The sequence below is a fragment of the Nerophis lumbriciformis genome, linkage group LG08, assembly GCF_033978685.3.
Source record: "Nerophis lumbriciformis linkage group LG08, RoL_Nlum_v2.1, whole genome shotgun sequence".
Lineage (NCBI taxonomy): Eukaryota > Metazoa > Chordata > Actinopteri > Syngnathiformes > Syngnathidae > Nerophis > Nerophis lumbriciformis.
The window spans coordinates 19,510,389-19,532,500 of record NC_084555.2 but is presented as its reverse complement, the minus strand read 5'-3'; the positions used below and the strand labels follow the sequence as shown (position 1 = coordinate 19,532,500).

The window sequence follows — 22,112 nt, the reverse complement described above, 5'->3', positions numbered from 1 at the left end:
CTTTTGAATATCACCATGGGTGGAAGTTTCTGGCCATTAGCATGGCAAGCTAGAACCACAGTGAAGGATGACTTCTCATTCCCTGTGGTGCGAATATTCACCGTACGTGCTCCCGTTGTATCCACAGTGCGGTTCACAGGAATATCAGTTGCTGTGAAATAGTAATCCGTGTGCGGATGGAGAGATTGCGTCTTTTCATGAACCGGATCCCTGTCGTTTAGTAGGAGCCATTTTGTGGTCTTTACAGATGTAAACACACAAAGGAAATGAAACGTACGTAATATCCGCGCGCTTTTTCTTCTTCTACGCGGGCGGGTGGTTGCTTACAGTAGAAGAAGAAGCGCTTCCTGTTCTATGGGGGCGGTTGCTTGCGTAGAAGAAGAAGCGCTTCCTGTTCTACCGGGAAAAAAGATGGCGGCTGTTTACCGTAGTTACGAGACCGAAACTTTATGAAAATGAATCTTAATATTTATCCATATATAAAGCGCACCGGGTTATAAGGCGCACTGTCAGCTTTTGAGAAAATGTGTGGTTTTTAGATGCGCCTTATAGTGCGGAAAATACGGTACCAGTAGACAGATAACACACTTAATAGGAGCCATTTTGGGGTCTTTACATAAACACACACATGGAAATGAAACTTCATATATCCCAGCATGCACCGCGCGCTTCTTCTTCTTCTACGGGGGCAGCTGCTTATCGTAGAAGAAGCAGCGCTTCTTCTACGGGGAAAATAGATGGCGGCTGTTTACCGTAGTTGCGAGACCTAAACTTTATGAAAATGAAGTTTGTTGTGGCTCAATATTTGTCCATATATAAGGCGCACCGGATTATAGGCGCATTGTCAGCTTTTGACAAAATTTGAGGTTTTTAGGTGCGCCTTATAGTGCGGAAAATACGGTGTGTGTGTGTGTGTATATATGTATATATATATATATATATATATATATATATATATATATATATATATATATATATATACAGTGTGTGTGTGTGTGTGTATATATATATATATATATATATATATATATATATATATGTATATATATATATATGTATATATATATATGTACCGTATATGTGTATATGTATATGTATATATATATATGTATGTATGTGTGTGTGGGAAAAAAATCACAGGACTACTTCATCTCTACAGGCCTGTTTCATGAGGGGTTCCCTCAATCATCAGGAGATGAATCTCCTGATGAAACAGGCCTGTAGAGATGAAGTAGTCTTGTGATTTTTTTCCCACACATACATATATTGCGCTCTACCACGGTATCGAGCACTATTTTTTGGATAATCTTATTAAGACATATATATATATATATATATATATATATATATATATATATATATATATATATATATATATATACACACATACACATGTATGTGTGTATATTGGGGATGTCCGATAATATCGGCCGGCTGATATTATCGGTCGATAAATGCTTTAAAATGTTATATCGGAAATTATCGATATCGGTTACAAAATTATCGGTATCGGTTTCAAAAAGTAAAATATATGACTTTTTAAAACGCCGCTGTGTACACGGACGTAGGGAAAAGTACAGAGCGCCAATAAATCTTAAATGTACTTCCTTTGCGTGCCGGCCCAGTCATATAATATCTACGGCTTTTCACACGCACAAGTAAATGCAAGTCATACTTGGTCAACAGCCATACAGGTCACACTGAGGGTGGCCGTATAAACAACTTTAACACTGTTGCAAATATGCGCCACACTGTGAACCCACACCAAACAAGAATGACAAACACATTTCGGGAGAACATCCGCACCGTAACACAACATAAACAGAACAGAACAAATACCCAGAACCCCTTGCAGCACTAACTCTTCCGTGACGCTACAATATACACCCCCCGTATCAACATTGATTAGTTTGTGGCGGTTGAATGTGTCGGGGATGAATGAGCGGTCCCGACCACATTATTTTCCTAAACAAATGTTACTTCTCCTCACAATAATATTTCACTCACATTTATGTAAATTTCCGCAATATTTTGCGTTTAACAGCAGAGTCCGTTTTATTGGCCAATTATGTGACTTTCTATGCGATTTAGTGAATGCGCACGGAAATCATATGCCTTACTTTTTTTATTATATTTTCATAATCGTGAGAAGCCATAATCGAGATCAAAATAAAATTAGATTAATTGTCCAGCCCTACTAGCATGAAGAATAGTAGTGCAGGAACAGCCACTGTTTCAAGCAAATATTTAAAAAAACTTAAAGATGCCTTTAAAGTGACAATATAAACATTCAGTGTAGCAATTGTAATGTAATAATGTTCGCTTCAGTGTCTTTCAACTTTTACTTTCTGAGAAGCAGTGTCCTCTACAGTTGACATTTTTATATCAGTCTGGAAAATGTTTCTCAGAAAAGTTAAATAACAATTTAACTTTTAATAATGTAAATACATCACAAACTGATGATGTGTGGTTTAAAATATATTTTCTGGGTGACAGTTTGAGGAGGCAACTTGTCTAGTCCAGGGTGTACGCTGCCTTCCGCCCAAGTGCAGCTGGGATAGGCTCCAGCCCCCCGCAACATCGAGAGAGACTAGCGGTAGAAAATGGACAGATGGATTGAGGATTATTTCCCACAGTGTACAGTTTTTTGGGGTATTTCCCTCCATACGGTGCGACCTGACTGGCTGGCTCTGTGGCGCGCTTTGCTTTGCAGAACGCTAACGTTCTTACCTCCACCAAAGAGGTTTGGTTATTGCTTGAGTTTGTTTGTGTGCTTGTTAGCAACATACTGTAGCTCAAACAGTTATGGATGGATTTTAGTGAAATGTTCTGGAAACGTTTAAAAAAATTAAATCCTTTTATCTACTATGGGTACGAACACACTTCACTTCCCGCTTACGGCGTTCCAAGCCCCCACCTTTCCAGTCCGGGGCAGTGCAGAGGATTCTGAGAGATGTAGTTTATTATCAGACCCGGCCAACACTAAAGCGCCACAAAAAACTACACTCACCAAGTTTTCGTTTGATACTGTCACACATCACAGCAATATTGTGAAGACTTCAAAACCGCAAAACTGCGGTGTCTACAATACCATTAAATCTATATATGACATGTTGAAACAAATAATTTGATAGTTTCTCTTTTCATTTCAGATATGTTATCAAAGGAATTCAAAACTTGGTATTTTACGGGCTGCCCTCCTTCCCGCACTTCTACAGTGAGGTGTGTAACATGTTGGCGGCGGGTGGTCAGGGAGAAGTAACCAGCTGGACGTGCACAGCCCTCTACTCCCGCTTCGATGCCCACAAACTGTCTGCCATCACTGGTGCGCAGCGAGCCGGACAGATGTTGCATTCGAACAAGAGCGTTCACCTCTTTATTACTGGAGAAGATCAAGCCAGTTAAATCTGGGAGAACCATTGGACTCATTACAGGACTGAAAGCATCATTTTTAAAAGATGACTCATTGGATGACTCAGGTTTGTGATCATGACATTGTATCTGTAGGTAATATGCAACTATAATTGTTTGACATTTGTTTATATTGACACATGTGGTGTTTTAGACTGCAATAATGTTTAATTAAAAACACTCATGTCTAGCTTGTGTGCTATTGTTTGCTTAGCTGTTTTGTAGCTGCAAGGTCCTAGTAGCCTATAGCCTACCATGTTTACCTTTTCTAAATGACATCACTAAAATACAAAAAAAGACCAACCATGTGTGCTTATTGGAGGACATTTAGAAGTTAACTGGCTATAGAACACGCTGTAGGACTGCTTGCATCAGAGCTAATATCAGAGATTTCAGATGCACGTCTATCATCCAAGAGTGATAACAATATCAGATAGGGACAACCCCAATAATACATATAGGGACTAATCTACTAAGCTCCAAATACCATGTGTTCTATGAAATTGTGTGTATTATTAGTGGGCGTGTTGCATGTGATCAACTGTACAACTGATCACAGGTGCACAAGTGGTTCAGACCGCCCTATTCAAATTAGGTTTTTGCATGTACTACCGGCATTACATACCCATGGAAATACTCATTTCCATCCACGTTCATGTTACCTTGCTATTACCTGTGGGGTTTTGCAATGTTAAACAAGCAGCACAAATCTATAATTTGGAAAACCTTTTCTGCAGTATAGAATCATAATCTAGACAACTGATGCTATTTTTAGCACACTGTTGATGCTCTCTGCGGGGGGCACAGGACCATCACAACACCGCAGCGCATTCAGGCGTCTGGAATGATCCAATTGCAAGAAAATGCATATTGCAAGACATTTTTTCATATTGGAGATGTACTATAATTAGGACTGTCAAAGTTCACGCGATAACGTGTTAACTATAAGTTATTTTAACAGCGATAATGTGTCCTGACTCTTTTTTTGATCCTCGATCCATTCCGTAGCGTGAGTAAATGTAATGCCATTCAGTTACTGTTAAGCCAAAAGCTCGAAAATAGTGAACAGAAATGCATAAAGAAAAAGAGACAAAAGAGGCATTCTGCCAAAAAGACTTTTCTATTTCAAGATGACATCAGTGGAGCGAATACCTGCTGGAGCACTTTGCCGCTTGTAGAAGAGGGGTTCACGTCGGTGTTTACATTACAGGTGAGTGCATTGATAACATAAAATGTCTCTAATGTAAAAGGTTACTCAAACTGCTTTAGTAAGATGCAATAAAAGCTCAGCAGAAAAAAAAGACTGTAGAAAGGAAGTCACTTTTATCAGAGACTTTCGTCAAAACATGTCACCCTTAGCGCTTCACCATGACAGCGCTAAGGGTCACATCCAGATCGTCTCACATTAATAGCATGCTTTGTCAAATATGTTTTTATGTAATCTGATATTTCTACCTAAATATTAGTTTTCTAGCAGAGTGAAATAAATGTACATTATTTTATAACCTGTTCTGATTGATAGTCTGCAATTGCTGATAACTTCATATTTCATTGTCTTTTTGACAATTATCAGTCTTTGGAGTTTATCCATGAACCTTGTTAAACAATAGGCTAATATTTGCGTCAGGGAAAATATTTTTTTTTGGGATGTTAACATGAAGTGGGTTGTGTTGCGTGGCCCAACTAAAGTACTTAGTGCATGCATGCATGCTGGAATGCCTTTCTTCTAAGTAGCTATTTTCATGTTCTACCCACGTAATTATTAACTCTCAGCGCGCTACTAACAGGACCTTGACCACATAATTGTAATGTTAGAAAAGTGTGAGGTGGCAGCCGTGAGACAACAGCTGTCATTATGGAACACCAGAAGCTCAATTTGAAGCGCGAAGTGAGCCTAGTGGGGGCTGTGTCCCTCATTGGGGGGACAATGATCGGCTCGGGGATCTTCATGTCACCGCAGACGGTGCTCGCCACCATTGGCAGCCCAGGAGCCAGCATGGTGGTGTGGGCGTGCTGCGGCCTGCTGGTCATACTCGCTTCTTTTTGCTACGTCGAGCTGGGGACAGTCATAAGAGAATCGGGGGGCGAGTACATCTACATCCTGAAGACGTCAGGCCCGGTGGTCGCCTTCATGTTAATCTTTAGCTCCGTCTTATTCGTGAGACCTGCTGGTGTTGTTGGCATCGCTCTTAGTTTCGCTCAGTACGTCGTGGCTCCTTTTTACCCGGAGTGTGCGCCTCCAGTGCTGCTCGTCAAGTGCGTGGCGGCCGCTGCAATTCTAACTTTAGCTACAGTTAACTGCCTTAACGTCCGATTCTCGATGTCCGTGCAAGTGTTTTTTATGGTGGCCAAGGTCCTGGCACTGACAGTCATTATAATAGGAGGCGTGGTGATGTTGTGTAGAGGACAGACTGACAACTTTACTGACTCTTTTGAAAACACCAATGTTGGCATCAATCCAATTGGAATTGCTTTCTACCAGGGGCTGTGGTCCTATGACGGCTGGAATAATCTCAACTATGTAACAGAGGAACTTAAACGTCCTGAGGTAAGCGGCTTTTTTCTTCACATGAACTTTTTTTCTATCAACACCATAAAATTATAAATATTCATAATTGTAGCAACAACAGCTTTTATGATGATGGTTTAATTGATTCCAAACATGCAAGGTTGCAGAGTAACACACGTTTTGCCCTTTAACCTTGCACCCTCCTGTTTAGTTTTGTTTTTAAATTTCCTGTCCCTTATGTTCTTTAAACATTATATTTTAAAGTCCTGTGCAGTACTGTAGCCAATGGTGACTATATCGAGCTACTTATAGTTGGCAGTGGCTACTTTCTCATCACCCCACTGCAGCCTGTAACTTGTTTTTTTATATTGGTTAAAACATAAAAGAGCAAACCGGTGTGGGCTAATTGTAAATGGCGCCCGCATCCTTTGATTTTTCAGTTTGTGGCCCTGTGTAAAATGTTTAACCACCCGTAAACTGTTGCCAACAGTTTAGGAGAAAGGTTTGATGTCATGCTCCATCAAAAAGCAGAATTTTGGACTGGGTTTGAAAGTTCAGAGCGTAGAGGGATGTGTACAATCTTAGTTCTAAAACCCCTTCAAGTAAATGACAATTTTGCACGACGTATAAAAGTTTACCTCCAACGTTGCGTAGCCCATTTGTAGCATATATTGGAAAGAAAGTGGCCAAAATAACTACAACTTTGGGAAATGACCATACTCAGACTATAGGATTCAATTTTTAAAAAATGGTAACCGGAACAGTGTAATTCATGACACATTATGTCATAAACATTAACATTTGCTATCACACAGGTTTAGCATTCATAGCGGATTTTCTTTTGTCTTTCCAATTGTAAGTTTATATCCATCGAACTTTGCATTATGTGTGATTATATACCGGTAATATAATATTAATACATATATTACACATACACACACAGTTTGGCCTTGACACATGCAAACTACATCAAGTTTATTATCCCGTATCCTTGCAGGCATGCGGTCTGGATCTGACCTTTCATCGTTTGCCTAGATTTATCATTGCCTGATGGTTATCCAGTCTGTAGATGTATTATGCAGTATCATTCCTACGATGGCAGCTGACACGCAGACACTCAACCTGAAGAGGGATGTTGGGATTATCGGAGCCGTGTCTTTCATTGCCGGCACCATGATAGGTTCTGGAATCTTCATATCCCCCCAGTACGTGATCGCTGCAATCGGCAGCCCAGGGGCCAGCCTGGTTATTTGGGCCTCTTGTGGGCTGTTGGCCATGCTAGGGGGACTCTGCTACGCTGAACTGGGAACAGTCATTCCAGAGTCTGGCGCGGAGTATATCTATATGCTGAGGACGGCAGGGAGAGTGGTGGCCTTCATGTTTGTCTTCAGCTTCATCACGGTCATGAGGCCCGCCAGCGGCACCGGAATCGCACTCAGTTTTGCGGAATATGCCGTGGCCCCTTTTTACACAGGCTGCCCCACTCCACAACTGGTGGTAAAGTGCGTAGCTGCAGGTGCCATCATTGTTGTGGCCGTTATAAACTGTCTGAGCGTCCGCCTGGCCACTAGCATCCAGGTGGTCTCCATGGTGGTCAAAGTACTGGCACTGACGGTGATACTACTGGGAGGAATGGTCATGCTTTTCACTAAAAGCACTAGGAACTTTGAGAACGCCTTTGAAGGAACCAACCTCAGTATCAGCTCCTTTGGCATCGCTTTCTATCAGGGCTTGTGGTCCTATGATGGCTGGAACACTTTGAATTTTTTAACTGAAGAGCTCAAACATCCAGAAGTAAGACCCTCACACAAACGTTTTTCTATATTTTCCTGAGAACCAGTGTCCTCTGCAGTGGACATTTTTTTTGCATACCTTCGAACTGCAGAGGACGCTAGTCTTCAGGACAATGTACAATAATAATCATAAATTTTGGTTATCCCTGCTATAAATTTGTAGTCATTTTTAGAATGGTGCTTAAAAATGCTGTAGTTTAGAATGGTAATTACATTTCTTCAATATTGTCCACAAAGATCATGGATATGAATAGTTACCCAGAAGTAAAATTATAATTGTGTATATATATATATATATATATATATATATATATATATAAATATATATATTCAACTATTTGTTAAAATGTTCACGAATGTTCCCTGAATTTAATTAATATTGAGAACTTGAAAACATGTATTTATCTCCACACCGCACTGTGAGTTACATTTTTTGTATACACTGACGAAGACTCCTTTCTTCTTTTAATTCCTGTCACAAACTTATCCATCTCTCCTCCATTAGCTCTGAACATGTGTGTTTCTGTGTACTTAATACTTCTCCTGGGTAGAACAGGGAGCTTGTTGATTAGATTGAGCACTGTTGTTACCTAGATGCAAGCTTCTGTATCGTTATAACATGAATACTAGAGCGTAGACAAATTTAATAAACTTCACCCCTCTTGCTGGAGACCCCCTGGGGTCACAACCCAAAATTTGAGACACACGGATTTAGGGACAGTTTGAAATAATTTTTAAATGTATTACTAATGGTTAGAATTAATTAAATGAGACAAATTATAGTGAAAAAAATACTAATACACTGCAAATCTAAATACCTAAAATCAGGTTAAACATAATAATTAGAGATTTAACTATATCATAATTCATTTCATTTGTAACTTTTTCTCATATGATTTTAATTATTTATGATGAGGTGGCGACTTGTCCAGGGTGTACCCCGCCTACCGCCCGAATGCAGCTGAGATAGGCTCCAGCATTCCCCGCGACCCCGAACGGGACAAGTGGTAGAAAATGGACGGATGGATGACTCAAATATTTTCATAGCTAGAGGCAAGAGCATTAAAAACGTGTCCAAGGACGGTTTTTAATCGAAGAGCTCTCTAAAATAGTCACCTTTACACTCTTTTACTCCAATATAGTAATATATAATACAAAATAAGACTGTACTGATTTTAGGAGCTACGGCCTCATCGAGTGGGCAATACGACTGTAGTAGTGATATTCTTAAATTAATTTTTAATTCTTGAAAATGCTTATTAGGTCAAAAATACATAGAATAGGTTTTAAAAATATCAATAATTCTGCAATGGTGTGAAGCCGCTGGCTCTGAAGCACGTGGCGATGGACGACTGTACAGTATGTATTTTGAGTATTGTGTCCTCAAATTTGAGATATTTTGAGGAAAATAATGACTTCTTTGTAAATTGTATTTTAATAATATTAATAGATTCATATAGCGCTTTTCTAGACACTCAGAGCGCTTCACAGAGAACTGAGAACCCACTATTCACTCACTCCACATTGACAAATTGATGGTTTTAAGCTACATCTGTAGCCACAGCTCACCTGGGGTAGACTGACGGAAGAAGTATACCTCAGATTTTACTTCATGCAGTATTACTTCCGGTAATGGTCGAGTGAGCATAGTGTTCTTGTGGTTGTTGAACAATTTCCATTCAAGAATAAATAGAACTTTAACGAGGTGGTTAGGTTAGGAATATACGTATATTTTAAACACAACTGAACTTTGACCATTCCCCCAATCGCTCCCACCCCAGCTTTTATTTCTAAGACCAACTTTTACAAGCTTGTTGTGTTGATGTGCGTGCTCACATTCCGATAAGGACATAAACATTTACAAGTTGAGTAGAGTTTAACGTTTATAGGATTTTACAGGATTGTTGCTCTTCCTTTCCTGTCTTCTGCCCTGGGCTCAAAAGATAGTACTCAATTTGAAGCGTGAGCAGCTACTTTTAGAGCGTCCTATCTACTTGAAGCCACCATGGCTACCAAGGGGCCACAAGCCGTGACGATGAAGAGGGAAATCGGCCTGTTGGCAGGAGTGTCGTTTATTTCAGGCACCATGATTGGATCTGGTATATTCATGTCGCCGCAGTTTGTTTTGGCCTACACAGGAAGTCCCGGAGCGAGTTTGTTGATCTGGGCACTGTCTGGATTTGTGGCCATGCTCGCTGCATTGTGTTACGCCGAACTGGGCACGGTCATTCCTGAGTCTGGCGGCGATTTCATTTACATACTTCGCATCTACGGGGCCTTTCCCGCTTTCTTTGCCGCCATTACCTTTGTCCTGGTTGTCAAGCCTTTTGGCATTGCGGCGCTAGCATTCAGTATTGCAAATTATGCAACGGCGCCCTTTTACAGCGACTGCAATCCTCCGCAGCTGGTGGTGAAGTGCGTTGCAGCCGTGGCCGTACTGATCGTGACCATAATCAACACCCTCAATGTGCGCCTTGCTGTGAGGATACAAGTAGTCTTCCTGGTAACCAAGGTCTTGACGTTGACCGTGATCGTGATAGGAGGAATACTGGAGCTCACGCAGGACCGCAGCGTTATGGTGCACAACTTGAATGTTGAGAACGCGTTTAAAGGCACTCAGTTCTCCTTCAGCACTGTTGGAATGGCTTTTTATCAAGGACTCTGGTCTTATGCCGGTTGGTACAACCTGAACAGTGTCACTGAAGAGCTGAAGAGACCACAGGTGAGGCTGGTAAACTCCTGTTGCCCGCCGACCACGCGATCAAATGTGGTGTTATGAGTCGACCGATTGACACTCAAGGTTCAATTGTGCAAAACTTTTTATCGTCTTTATCTCTGTGACCAAGGTATGTTATCAACTCTCAGGATGGCGCAAGGATTTAAAAGATTTGACAGATAAAGTCAAGATAGACATCAAGATAAAGGTGGAGCTAAATATATATCACCCCTGCTCTAACACAGTGATTTTATGATACACGGGCTCCATCTAGTGGTATGCTAAAGGAATCACTTGATTAAAGTACAGTGTTTTATTTTCCTATATTCAAACACTGTGTTACTGTTCAAACTGTGTAATGTCACTGTTGCCAAAAATATAAAATATTCTTGTTAAATAAAACCTCTGCCTTGTTTTTAATAATACTTTGATGTACTACGCTACTGTATTTTAATGTTGCTTATTATGGTGGTACTTAAAGAGCCAAGTTTTTTTCTGAGTACGTGGTTCTTGGTGAAAATTGTCCAAATTTGTTCTTTTTGTTCTTCACCTTTGTGGTAGTATAAAAGAACACTTCTGGCCTCTGAAAGAACAATTTTGTACTTTTAAGAGATTAATAATTTTTTTATGTACCTATACGTACAGAAATGTTGTCTTGTACTACTATTTCTGAGTATAGTAAACATAACAGACGTTAGCTTAGCAACAACAAATTCAACAAACAAATAAGCTAGCTAAGTTTGTTCTTTTTCTCTTTTCTTTGTTGTCGTTATGTCACTGAAACCACTGACTTCAATTGACTGAATGTAGTTAGGTTTGCTAAGCAGAAATACAATTAAAATGTGCCATAGTCTTACGGCATCCCTTACTTGTTGCAGGTGAATCTTCCAAGGGCGGTTATCATCGCCATTTCCATGGTGACGTTTTTGTATCTGCTGGTGAACGTCAGCTACCTGACAGTAATGACGCCCAAGGAGCTTGTTTCCTCCAGTGCGGTGGCGGTGACATGGGGGTACGTACCGACATTAAACTTTCTCTTTCTGCTTTCCTTATTTTTGTTTTTCTTGGCGCATTTGAACAAAAAAAAAAAACACTTTTGCATAAATGATATATGACAGACACAGGTTTTCTGTGAATAAGTCACTCAACTTCCGTTTTTTACATTTTGATCTTATACAATAAAAGTTTTTTCAAAAGTTAATAAACCGCACATTTGGTATTTTGTTATTGGTCTGATACAATAAACGTTTTCTGAGAATGTAAATAAAACACATAACTTCCAGTATTTGGTCTTGATCTAATTAATACAATAAAAGTGTTGTTTTTTTATGTAATTAAGTCACGCAACTTCCAGTATTTGCTTTTGGCTCTGATACAATAAAAGTTTTTTCGAATAACTTCTGGTATTTAGTTTTTGATTTAACACATAGGAATTCTATTCCAAAAATTACCAAAACTATAGATAAACAAGGTTAAAATACATATTCTTTATTTTGTTTTATAATAAATACAAGACTAGCATTGTTGATACTGATACAGATTTTACTTTTTCAAGATCATTGAATTCCTTTGTGATTTTGATTCTTTAATATTTTAATTGTGATTATAATCAGAATAAAACATACTGACAAAGAGTGTGAATGTTGTCTATCTGTGTTGGCCATGTGATGAGGTGGCGACTTGTCCAGGGTGTACACCGCCTTCCGCCCGAATGCAGCTGAGATAGGCTCCAGCCCCACCCGTGACCCCAAAAGGGACAAGCGGTAGAAAATGGATGGATGGATGGATGGACAAAGATTTTAGGAAAACAAACAGTATTTTTTATCAAAAGACTTATGTGAACACTCTAGCAATATATCGGTACAACTGTATGAGACAATATAACAATGTGATTTACAAAATAATACAATTATCCCATTTTATTATACACAAGTGTCTGAGTAAATTTGTAATGAAAAATAACTACCGTAATCAAAAGCAATTCTCAATTGCTGGCCTTTTGGACCCCAAATCCCTCCTGTGTCTAAGATTTTGTTCCATTCAATCCTGTTTTCCCTGGTAAACTCATGCTAACATGTGCCAAGTACCAACATATAATGGTGCTTTCCATTTGTACTGGGAAGCCGGAATTTCCAATTTCCTTGTCGGAAATTTCAACTGGAAAGCCCCTCGAGGTCGGATTCCCTACTCGAAATGTTGGCGCATTCTCACCACCCCTGTGTTGGCTTCAAAGACGGCTGCTCTGAATGTAAACAATAATATAAGCATCTATAATATCCGTTATTAGCACTTCTGATTAGTTTTTGTCGCACTAAATCAGCCATATTGTTGGACTTTTTTTGTGGTAGCGTTACTGAAGTGTACATTTTTTTCATAGTATACAATATGCGTTCTACATCGCTTGAAATAGCGTTCGTTTCCTCTTCATCCTCCGTGTTTGAAGGTTGCAGAAATACTGCATGTTTTCCCATAAGTTTCTTATATTCAGATAAGGCAAGCGCAATAATTTTTTTATAGATGTGGCCATGTTGATTTTTGACCACGTAACTGGAACTCTCACAACTCGACTGTGTCGTCATTCCCAGCTACGACATCGAGGTAAATGGAACGCAGCATAAGACTCTGTGGTATACATCAACAAAATATGTTTAAAAAAAAAAAAAAGCTAGCATGTTAACAGTCAGCATCTGTCAGGTACTTAAATGTGGCTGAGGTGTAAACATGTAAGCTTACATAAAAAAGGTATCATGCTAACATGGGACAACTTAGCCAAGTAATTATATAGCAGCAAGTACCGAAATCTATGATTTTTGTGTTCATACATTTAAAATGTGCTAATATAATAAAGCTAACACGATAACAGTTAGCATACACGCGGAATGTCGCTAAGTAACGAAATCCATAATTTTTTGGTTGTTACCAACAAATTGGCTATAATGCTAGCATAAAATGTAAGCATGGTAACAGTAAGCATGTGTCAAGTACATATGTGTGACTTTGTGTATAGCTGTAAAATTATTTTAAAAAATGCAATAAGATTTGTGTTAAATAAAATGTGAAAATGCTACCATAAAATGTTAGCATGATAACAAATACCATTTTGTCAAGTACCAAAAATATAAGACTCTGTGGTGTACACCTGCAAAATTAGCTAAAAATGATAGCATGTTAATGTTACCATGCTAAAATGCTAACAGTCAGCTTGTGTCAAGTACCAATAGGCTGACCATACGCCCTCTTTTCCCCGGATATGTCCTCTTTTGCGGGGGTGTCAGGCGTGTCCGGGCGGGGTTTATTAAATGTCTCAAATGTCCGGCATTTTGAGTTAGGGTTGCTTGTAATTTCAATGTACGTCCAGGGTGAAGTTAAGAAGGGGTTAAACAAAACAAACTGTGAAGGTGTGCGCACGCAGAAACATTCGTGAGGGAGGGGCAGAGACAGAGGGTGAGAGAGCTAGTGAGTGGAGAGACGGACATGAACACAAGAAATGTCGAAACGTAAATGCAACTTCACGGAGGATTTGCGGAAAAAGTATTTGTGTTTTTGTCCTAGTCGTGACACATGGAAAGCAGAATGCACTGTGTGCAAAGCAGGATCGTATATATCTGTGGCAAATAAAGGGGCCAAAGATCTACAAGCTCATATCGACACTACAAAGCACAAAACAGCTGTGCTAAACAGCTCGTCTGCTAAATTGACAGAGTACTTTGTGCGACCTGGAAAAGGAGAAGACATTGTAAACGCAGCAGAGGGTGTTTTAGCATTCCACACAGTTACAGAATATAAGTATGACTTATTTTGTTATACTGTCAAGCAGTGTTGGCGTTACCGCACTTTTTGTGTCTTTTTAAGCATTGAAATCAGAAAGGACTTTTTTTTTCTTTTTTTACCTACCGCCCGGCTTGCTTGTTTTTTATTGTCACGATTATTGCTTTCCGCCAGTTTTGTTTATATTTGCCGGATCACATTTCCGTACCCGGTCGTAAATTTTGATTGGCCGAAAGTTTTGTCAATGACAAACACTTCCTCAGTTTGCACTGGGACAAGTTTAGCGCGAGGTGCTGTCAAAAGAAAGACTTAATGGTAAACACTAAGGTGAGTGTAAAGTCAACCTTTTTAACTTCATCCTGTGCCAAGTTTCCAGTAAATGACTTGTTTTAGTCTTTGTGAGTCCATGGAAACTTCACTTTTATCTCCCGCTGGATCCGCATTGTTCCAGGATGGAAACAGGCTAGCTGTTAGCTTAAAGCTAACTAGCACCAGATCAGACTCCTCCACCCCAAAAACATACTTTAAAAAATTTGTTTTCCATCCATCCATTTTCTACTTCTTTTTTTATTATTTTTTTTAATGAATGTAGTAACGTTTATGACAACCTTTTTCCAAAACACAATATAGAATGTGAGATATAACAGGATAATGCATCCATTTATCATTTGTTTTCAAAACGCTTACAAAAAAGTGGGACCCCAAAATTTTACTGTGGTACCCCATTTTTATGACTTGATGGGGTCCCTGGGACCCCATTTTGAAAATTCCTAGCGCCAACACTGCTGTCAACAGAGGAGAAAAATGCTTTATTTAAATAAATATATTATTTATAAAGCAAGTTCGAGTATCATTGGCAAATTTTCACCTAGTCCCGGCCTTGGCGTGCTGCCCGCCTTGGCACGCATGTATGTGTCCTCTTTTTGGGATTTCAGAATATGGTCAGCCTAAGTACCAATATATATAACTCTGAGGTGTTAGCCTGTAAAAAGAACTAAAAAAAGCAATAAGACCAGAGTTGTTGGTGATGATGCTTTTCTTTTGCCCCAAGGAACAAAGTGTTAGGGTCCTGGGGATGGATCATGTCCATAGCTGCAGCTTTGTCAGCTTTTGGCTCATTGAACGGAACGTTCTTCAGTGGCGGTCGCGTGTGCTTTGTTGCTGCACGGGAAGGACACATGGTGAGAAGGAATTTTTCTACTCTGAGAAACATCTTCAAGCTGTCAGTTTCATGCTGTTTTTGTTTTTTTAGCCAGACATCCTGGCCATGGCTCATGTGCACAGACTGACTCCCTCTCCGGCACTGATCTTCACCACCGTGGTCTCACTGCTTGTGCTCATACCCGGAGACTTTCAGAGTATTGTCAACTTCTTCAGGTGAGCTCAAGTTCGGCATTTCCTGGTCTTTTTTGTGTTTGTCTAAATATTTTGTTTTGTTTTGTAAGTTTCACGGCTTGGTTTTTCTATGCCATCACACTGTCTGGGCTCCTCTATCTCAAGATTAAGAAGCCGGAGCTCCCCAGGCCATATAAGGTCAGTGTCGCACGCACACCTCAGTTTCAGCTAATGTAAATAACAGGTAGTTGGAAGCGTCTTGATGCTCTTTCCTTCAGGTTCCCATTATTCTGCCCATACTGGTCCTCATCGCAGCAGTGTTCCTGGTGCTGGCTCCCCTCATCGACGACCCTCAGATTGAATACCTCTATGTGACGTTATTCATCTTCAGCGGGATTCTAATCTATATCCCTTTCATTCATTACAAGCTCTGCCCAGGCTTCTTGGATAAGCTAACAGTATTCCTGCAGCTGTTTTTACAGGTTGCCCCTGCAGAAAAAAACCTGTAAAAAAGACGCTGGGTAAACATTCTCTCAGTGCAAATAATCAGTACGTTATTGAAGAAGAACACACGCACACACATTAAAGAGGAACAGGAGGAAGAGTGTCTCCTAGGGCAGCATGAACACAAACCACCTGAGTCCCCACAACTCACAACACAGTCCAAGTAAGGAGAACGAAAGGGTGGAGCCTACAAGCACCAGCTCACCACAAAACCATAGGGCTCGAGAAGGCATGTGATTTCCTAATATATTGTGGGTGCCACATTTCTGCTGGACGTAAGTTGTGTTTATTGTATTTTTTAACTACCGGTATAAGGTTTGCATGTTCTCCCCGTGACTGCGTGGGTTCCCTCCGGGTACTCCGGCTTCCTCCCACCTCCAAAGACATGCACCTGGGGATAGGTTGGTTGGCAACACTAAATTGGCCCTAGTGTGTGAATGTGAGTGTGAATGTTGTCTGTCTATCTGTGTTGGCCCTGCAATGAGGTGGCGACTTGTCCAGGGTGTACCCCGCCTTCCGCCCGATTGTAGCTGAGATAGGCTCCAGCGCCCCCCGCGACCCCAAAAGGGAATAAGCGGTAGAAAATGGATGGATGGATGGAGGGTCCACTTAAAATCCTTTCATTTTCTCAAAAATCGACAGTCCGCCTAACAACCCCGGTGCGCCGAATTTACGGATTAATTCTGGTCGTGTTTACCAACCTTGCAGCAATTTTATATTTTATTACATAGTGTAATGATCGAGAGATACGTGTGGACTGCAAGTTGACACCTGTTCAATTAATGACGCTAGCAAGCAACACCAAAACTTTGAAGTTTCATTGAGAATATAAAACATTATACTCGACGCTCAAAAATCTGACAAAATGTTTTAGTAAGCTACGAAGCCAGTCCGCTTGATGGAACACGAAGCATTACAGCTACCATAGTCAGACATACTGCGCTTCATCATACGGGTAATATTATGGCGTGTATATAAGGACCCCAAAATGGCACCTATTAGGAGACTTAATGCAAAACAAACTTTTCTTACCTACTGGTTCCTGCTGTATTTGGGATCAGCAAAAGTCCCGAGAATTTGTGTGCTTCTGCCATTGCAGTCCACGCCATAGTCAATAAGCTCTTTCTTTTTTCTCTATCCTCTTGTTGTGGAGCATTCATCCTTCCTGTTGCCATTTCTAATACTAATTAGTGTACAGTTGTAACTTATATCTGTCAGTAGACTCACTATGGAAGCGCTAAAAACTACCGGTACAACAAAGATGACGGGGAGAAGACACTGTTAAAGTTGAGCCATGTAAATAAGACCGCCCACAAAACAGCGCATTATGAAGAGACAGTCAGAAAGCAGCTTGAAGACGGTCTGTAAAACATAATCTATTCAACCTTTTGACAAAGAACCACCATTACATGTTATGTACACTTTGTGTTTTAATTGTTAAAAAAAATCTGAATATGACCCTTTTTTATAAAAATAGACCTGCTAATCGGCAGTGCACCTTATAATCCAGACAAGCCAGACAACCTTTTAGTGTCAACGTAAATATGGAATAGAGCAGGGGTTTTTAACCTCTTTGAACTCAGGCCCCAACTTTTCCACTACAGAGGAGACTGGGACCCACTCAAATATTAACACTGAATTAGTAATCTTACTCTTGATTTTAATCATATTCGATCATTATATCTAACCTACTTACAGTTTACAACCTTATCAAATGATATGAAACCATGTGTTAATAACAAAGATTAGTATTTATTTAACACATAAACCTCAGGCTTAAATCAGGCTGATTAGAAAAATAAGTACCAACCAAATATACTGCATAAAAAAGGGCTCATAAATAACTGACAAAGTACATACAATTATGTTCTGCTAAAATAAACTAAGTTAATAATGAATTTGTTTTTCAACTAAACTGTTAATAAAATTTAAGGGAAAATGAAAATACAGCTTCACTACTTTAGTCATAGTTTTTGCGCTGAAGAAACTTTTGTATGACTTAAACTCCAGACATTTTCTGTTTGTTTGATATTGTCATTAATGGCTCCATGGTTAAGAAACACTGAAATAGACTACCCGGAAGAAAAACCTTTTTGTTGCTCAGACTGCAGTACCAAATATACTTGAAAGTTAATGCTGGTACACGCAAAAACACTTGTTTTGTTTCTCAGACTGCGATAGAAAAGGATGTATGGAATCACACACAGAGGGAAAACCTTTTAGATGCTCCGACTGTGGTAAAAACTTTACTAAAAATGTTTATTTGGATTCACAGTTCACAAACAACGCAAAATGCACATTATGGAATCACACAGGAGAAATACTTTTAAAATGCTCATTTTGTGGCGCTACATTTTCTTTTAAGTCCTCTTTTAATTGTCACATGCAGAGTCACTGAAGTCTTGGCTGATTAGAATTTAGAAATGAAGTGTCCGAATTACTTTGAAGTTGAGCCATAGACAAGAGCCTTACCAACAAACAGAAAGTTTTCAGACCCCTTTTTGAATTTCTCACTCTTTGTTTCATTGCAGCCATTTACTAAAATGAAAAAAGTTAATTGTGTTTCTTATTAATGTACAATCAGCACCCCATCTTGACAGAAAAAAACAGAAATGTAGATTTTTTTTTTTGCCAATTTATTCAAAATAAAAAACTAAAAAAATCACATGTACATAAGTATTAAGTTCAAGTTAAATTCAGACCCTTTGCTCAATACTTTGTTGATGCCCCTTGAGCAGCAATTACAGCCTCAAATCTTTTTGAATAGGATGCCACAAGCTTGGCACACCTATCTTTGGGCAGTTCTGTTCATTCTTTGCAGCACCTCTCAAGCTCCATTGGGTTGGATGGGAAGTGTTTGTTTTCATCCAGGATGTCTCTGTATATTGCTGCATTCATATTTTCCTCTATTCTGACTAGTCTCCCAGTCCCTGCCACATCCCCACAGCATGATGCTGCCACCACCATGCTTCTCTGTAGGGATGGTATTGGCCTGGTGTTGAACGGTGCCTTGTTTCCTCCAGACATGATGCCTGGCATTCACACTTTCAAGCTTTGTTTCATCAGACCAGATAATTTAGTTTTTCATGGTCTAAGAGTCTTTAAGGTGCATTTTGGTAAATGTGTTACTAAGAAATGGCTTCCGTCTGGCCACTATACTATACAGCCCAGGCCTGATTGGTGGATTGCTGCAGAGATGGTTGTCCTTCTGGAAGGTTCTCCCCTCTCCACAGTGGAATGCTTTAGTTCTGACAGAGTGACCATCGGGTTCTTGGTCACCTCCCTGACCACTAAGATGAATGCAGCAATGTACAGAGACATCCTCAAATAATTCACTGATCTTGAACATTTAAAGTGCATTATTGTAGCTGAGATAGGCTCCAGCGCCCCCCGTGACCCCAAAGGGAATAAGCGGTAGAAAATGGATGGATGGATGGATGGTGTAACCAATACAGCCCCTATAACTACTTGGTACTGAATCAATACCCATATTTCTAGTATCGCTCAATACCAATATAAGAAATTAACCTAAGAATAAGTACTTAGTACATTTTAACAGAAGTTAAAGTTAAAGTACCACTGATAGTCACACACACATTAGATGTGATGAAATTATTATCTGCATTTGACCCATCACCCTTCATCACCCCCTGGGAGGTGAGGAGAGCAGTGAGCAGCAGCGGTTGCCATGCTCGGGAATCATTTTGGTGATTTTACCCCCAATTCCAACCCTTGATGCTGAGTGCCATGCGGGGAGGTAATGGGTCCCATTTTTATAGTCTTTAGTACAGGGGTCACCAACCTTTTTGAAACCAAGAGCTACTTCTTGGGTACTGATTAATGCGAAGGGCTACCAGTTACCATCCATCCATTTTCTACCGCTTATTCCCTTTGGGGTCGCGGGGGGCGCTGGAGTCTATCTCAGCTACAATCGGGCGGAAGGCGGGGTACACCGTGGACAAGTCGCCATCTCATCGCAGGGGCTACCAGTTTGATACACACTTAAATAAATTGCCAAAAATAGCCAATTTGCTCAATTTACCTTTAACTCTGTTATTATTAATAATTAATGATATTTATCTTTGTGGAAACACTGATCATCTTAATGATTTCTCACAATAAATATATATAGAAACAGATAAATATCAATATGAAACACTTTATTTTTATATTTCCTCTAAGTGCACATTTTTCAAATTGAACATTTTCAAATGATCACTTCTAAGACAGTCTTGTGAAATCCCAATATCCCATTTTAACTAGCTAGCCACTAACATTTTTTAACAAATCATGAATTACTTTGCACCATGTTTGTACAAATAATAACTCATGTAAAATACAAAAGTCAACTCTCAAATTTTTAAATAAATCATGTCACACTTTGAACTGGACACCAAATCTGTTATCTGTTTCTTTGTCAGTTAGTGAAGACCAAGTCTTTAAAATATTTTCTTGGATTTTCAAATTCTATTTGAGTTTTGTCTCTCTTAGAATTAAAAATGTCGAGCAAAGCGAGACCAGCTTGCTAGTAAATAAATACAATTTAAAAAATAGAGGTAACTCACTGGTAAGTGCTGCTATTTGAGCTATTTTTAGAACAGGCCAGCGGGCTACTCATCTGGTCCTTACGGGCTACCTGGTGCCCGTGGGCACCGCATTGGTGACCCCTGCTTTAGTATGACTCGGCCAGTGTTTGAACTCACGACCTACCGATCTCAGGGCGGACACTCTAACCACAAGGCCACTGAGAAATGTAGGTGGAACAATGTTAAAACAGAATGTACCCAGATATTAACAATTATAGCACATCTTCTGTCCCTTCCAAAGTTTCTCGTTGTTCCCATTAGGTTGAGTTTTTTCTTGCCATGATGTGGGATCTGAGCCGAGGATGTCGTTGTGGTTTTGTGCAGCCCTTTGAGGTATTGGTGATTATATAAAAAAAACTTTGGTTGTTTGATATTGTGTCAAAGCGGAACTGCACTTTTGTAAAAATTGTTCCTATTATTTACAATCTTTATGTCAGATACAAACATGTTTGTCTAATTTGTCAAACACAGCAAGTACGAGGTGACTTGACAATGCAGCTAGTGAGAGTACTCTATTGCACCCATAAAGCACACTGAAAACCATCCAAAAACTGCCAACAATACTCCATGTACATCTCATGGCCTGTATATTAACCATGTATTAGTGATATTGTTATTATAAGCTCTAACTCCAAGGAACTACTTTTTAAGCGGCGCCGTGATCAGTGAGCTAGCTGGCTAATGCTGCTATATTGACATACTGAGCCTGTAAGCTACTGCATACTCTCTGAGTTGGTAAAAGTAAATTCTCGATTATAAATCATGCCTCACACTTTTATAGTAGAAGGTTGTGACCATAAACTGAGAAGATAGTCAACTTAGACCTGGAGATAGCAAGAAAGACACGAAAAGACGCTCTTTTGCGGCACCTTTTTATTTTTTTTACCCTTGTGACGATTATGATTGATTCTTCATCTAAATGGGAATCAATTATCATCCCATCAGTAGGCATCCCAGTGAGAGCAGACATTGTACAGTAAGTGATTGTTTTATTATGATCATAGTATGCATATCTTGTTCAGAACTTAGTTTCTTAGTTTCTTGTTGAAGGTGATAGCGAACATCGTGATGCGTTTGTGAAATTACAACACCGTTGTGGGCTTAAAATGAACAAAATACGTAAATATTATGTTATAATGATTTATAAATGTGCCTATTACGACAATACATATATACTTACGTATGTATGTATGTAAAGCGATGATGGATGCTTTTTTTTGTTTGTAATTACACAGTAGACGTGAGCTATCCAAGCTATACTGAATTAATTAATAAAGCTCGCACAAGATTTACCTCTCAGTCTGGTTCAGGCCCCAGCATCTCATGCCCGTACTGCAACAGATCGGCCTCGTCAGTCACCTGCGCACCCGTGATCAGAAGTCGTGGTCATCTTGGCTAGCGAAGGAGGAACATCATCAACACTGACTTTTATTTGACAATGTGCCCGTAAAAATAGAACCGCTGGCTGAAAAACACTCCATGTGCTACAC

The 22,112-nt window shown here is 39.7% G+C and overlaps 2 protein-coding genes across 2 annotated transcripts in view; both read left to right on the top strand.

Moving 5' to 3' along the window:
- utp25 (UTP25 small subunit processor component) overlaps positions 1 to 3,601 on the top strand; it is a 36,426-nt gene extending 32,825 nt beyond the window's left edge. Inside the window, exon 12 of the mRNA XM_061968434.1 lies at positions 3,153 to 3,601. Coding sequence (XP_061824418.1) covers positions 3,153 to 3,405 — 253 coding nt within the window. The 3' untranslated portion in view covers positions 3,406 to 3,601. The remainder of the gene's footprint in view (positions 1 to 3,152) is intronic.
- Positions 3,602 to 5,222: 1,621 nt separating this feature from the next.
- LOC133611550 (b(0,+)-type amino acid transporter 1) lies at positions 5,223 to 16,310 on the top strand. Its single transcript, XM_061968433.1, has 6 exons — positions 5,223 to 5,959; positions 11,308 to 11,441; positions 15,249 to 15,378; positions 15,450 to 15,574; positions 15,643 to 15,730; positions 15,811 to 16,310. The coding sequence occupies exons 1-6, from the start codon at positions 5,267 to 5,269 to the stop codon at positions 16,039 to 16,041; spliced, it is 1,401 nt and encodes a 466-aa protein (XP_061824417.1). The 5' UTR covers positions 5,223 to 5,266; the 3' UTR covers positions 16,042 to 16,310.
- The last annotated feature ends 5,802 nt before the right edge of the window (positions 16,311 to 22,112 follow it).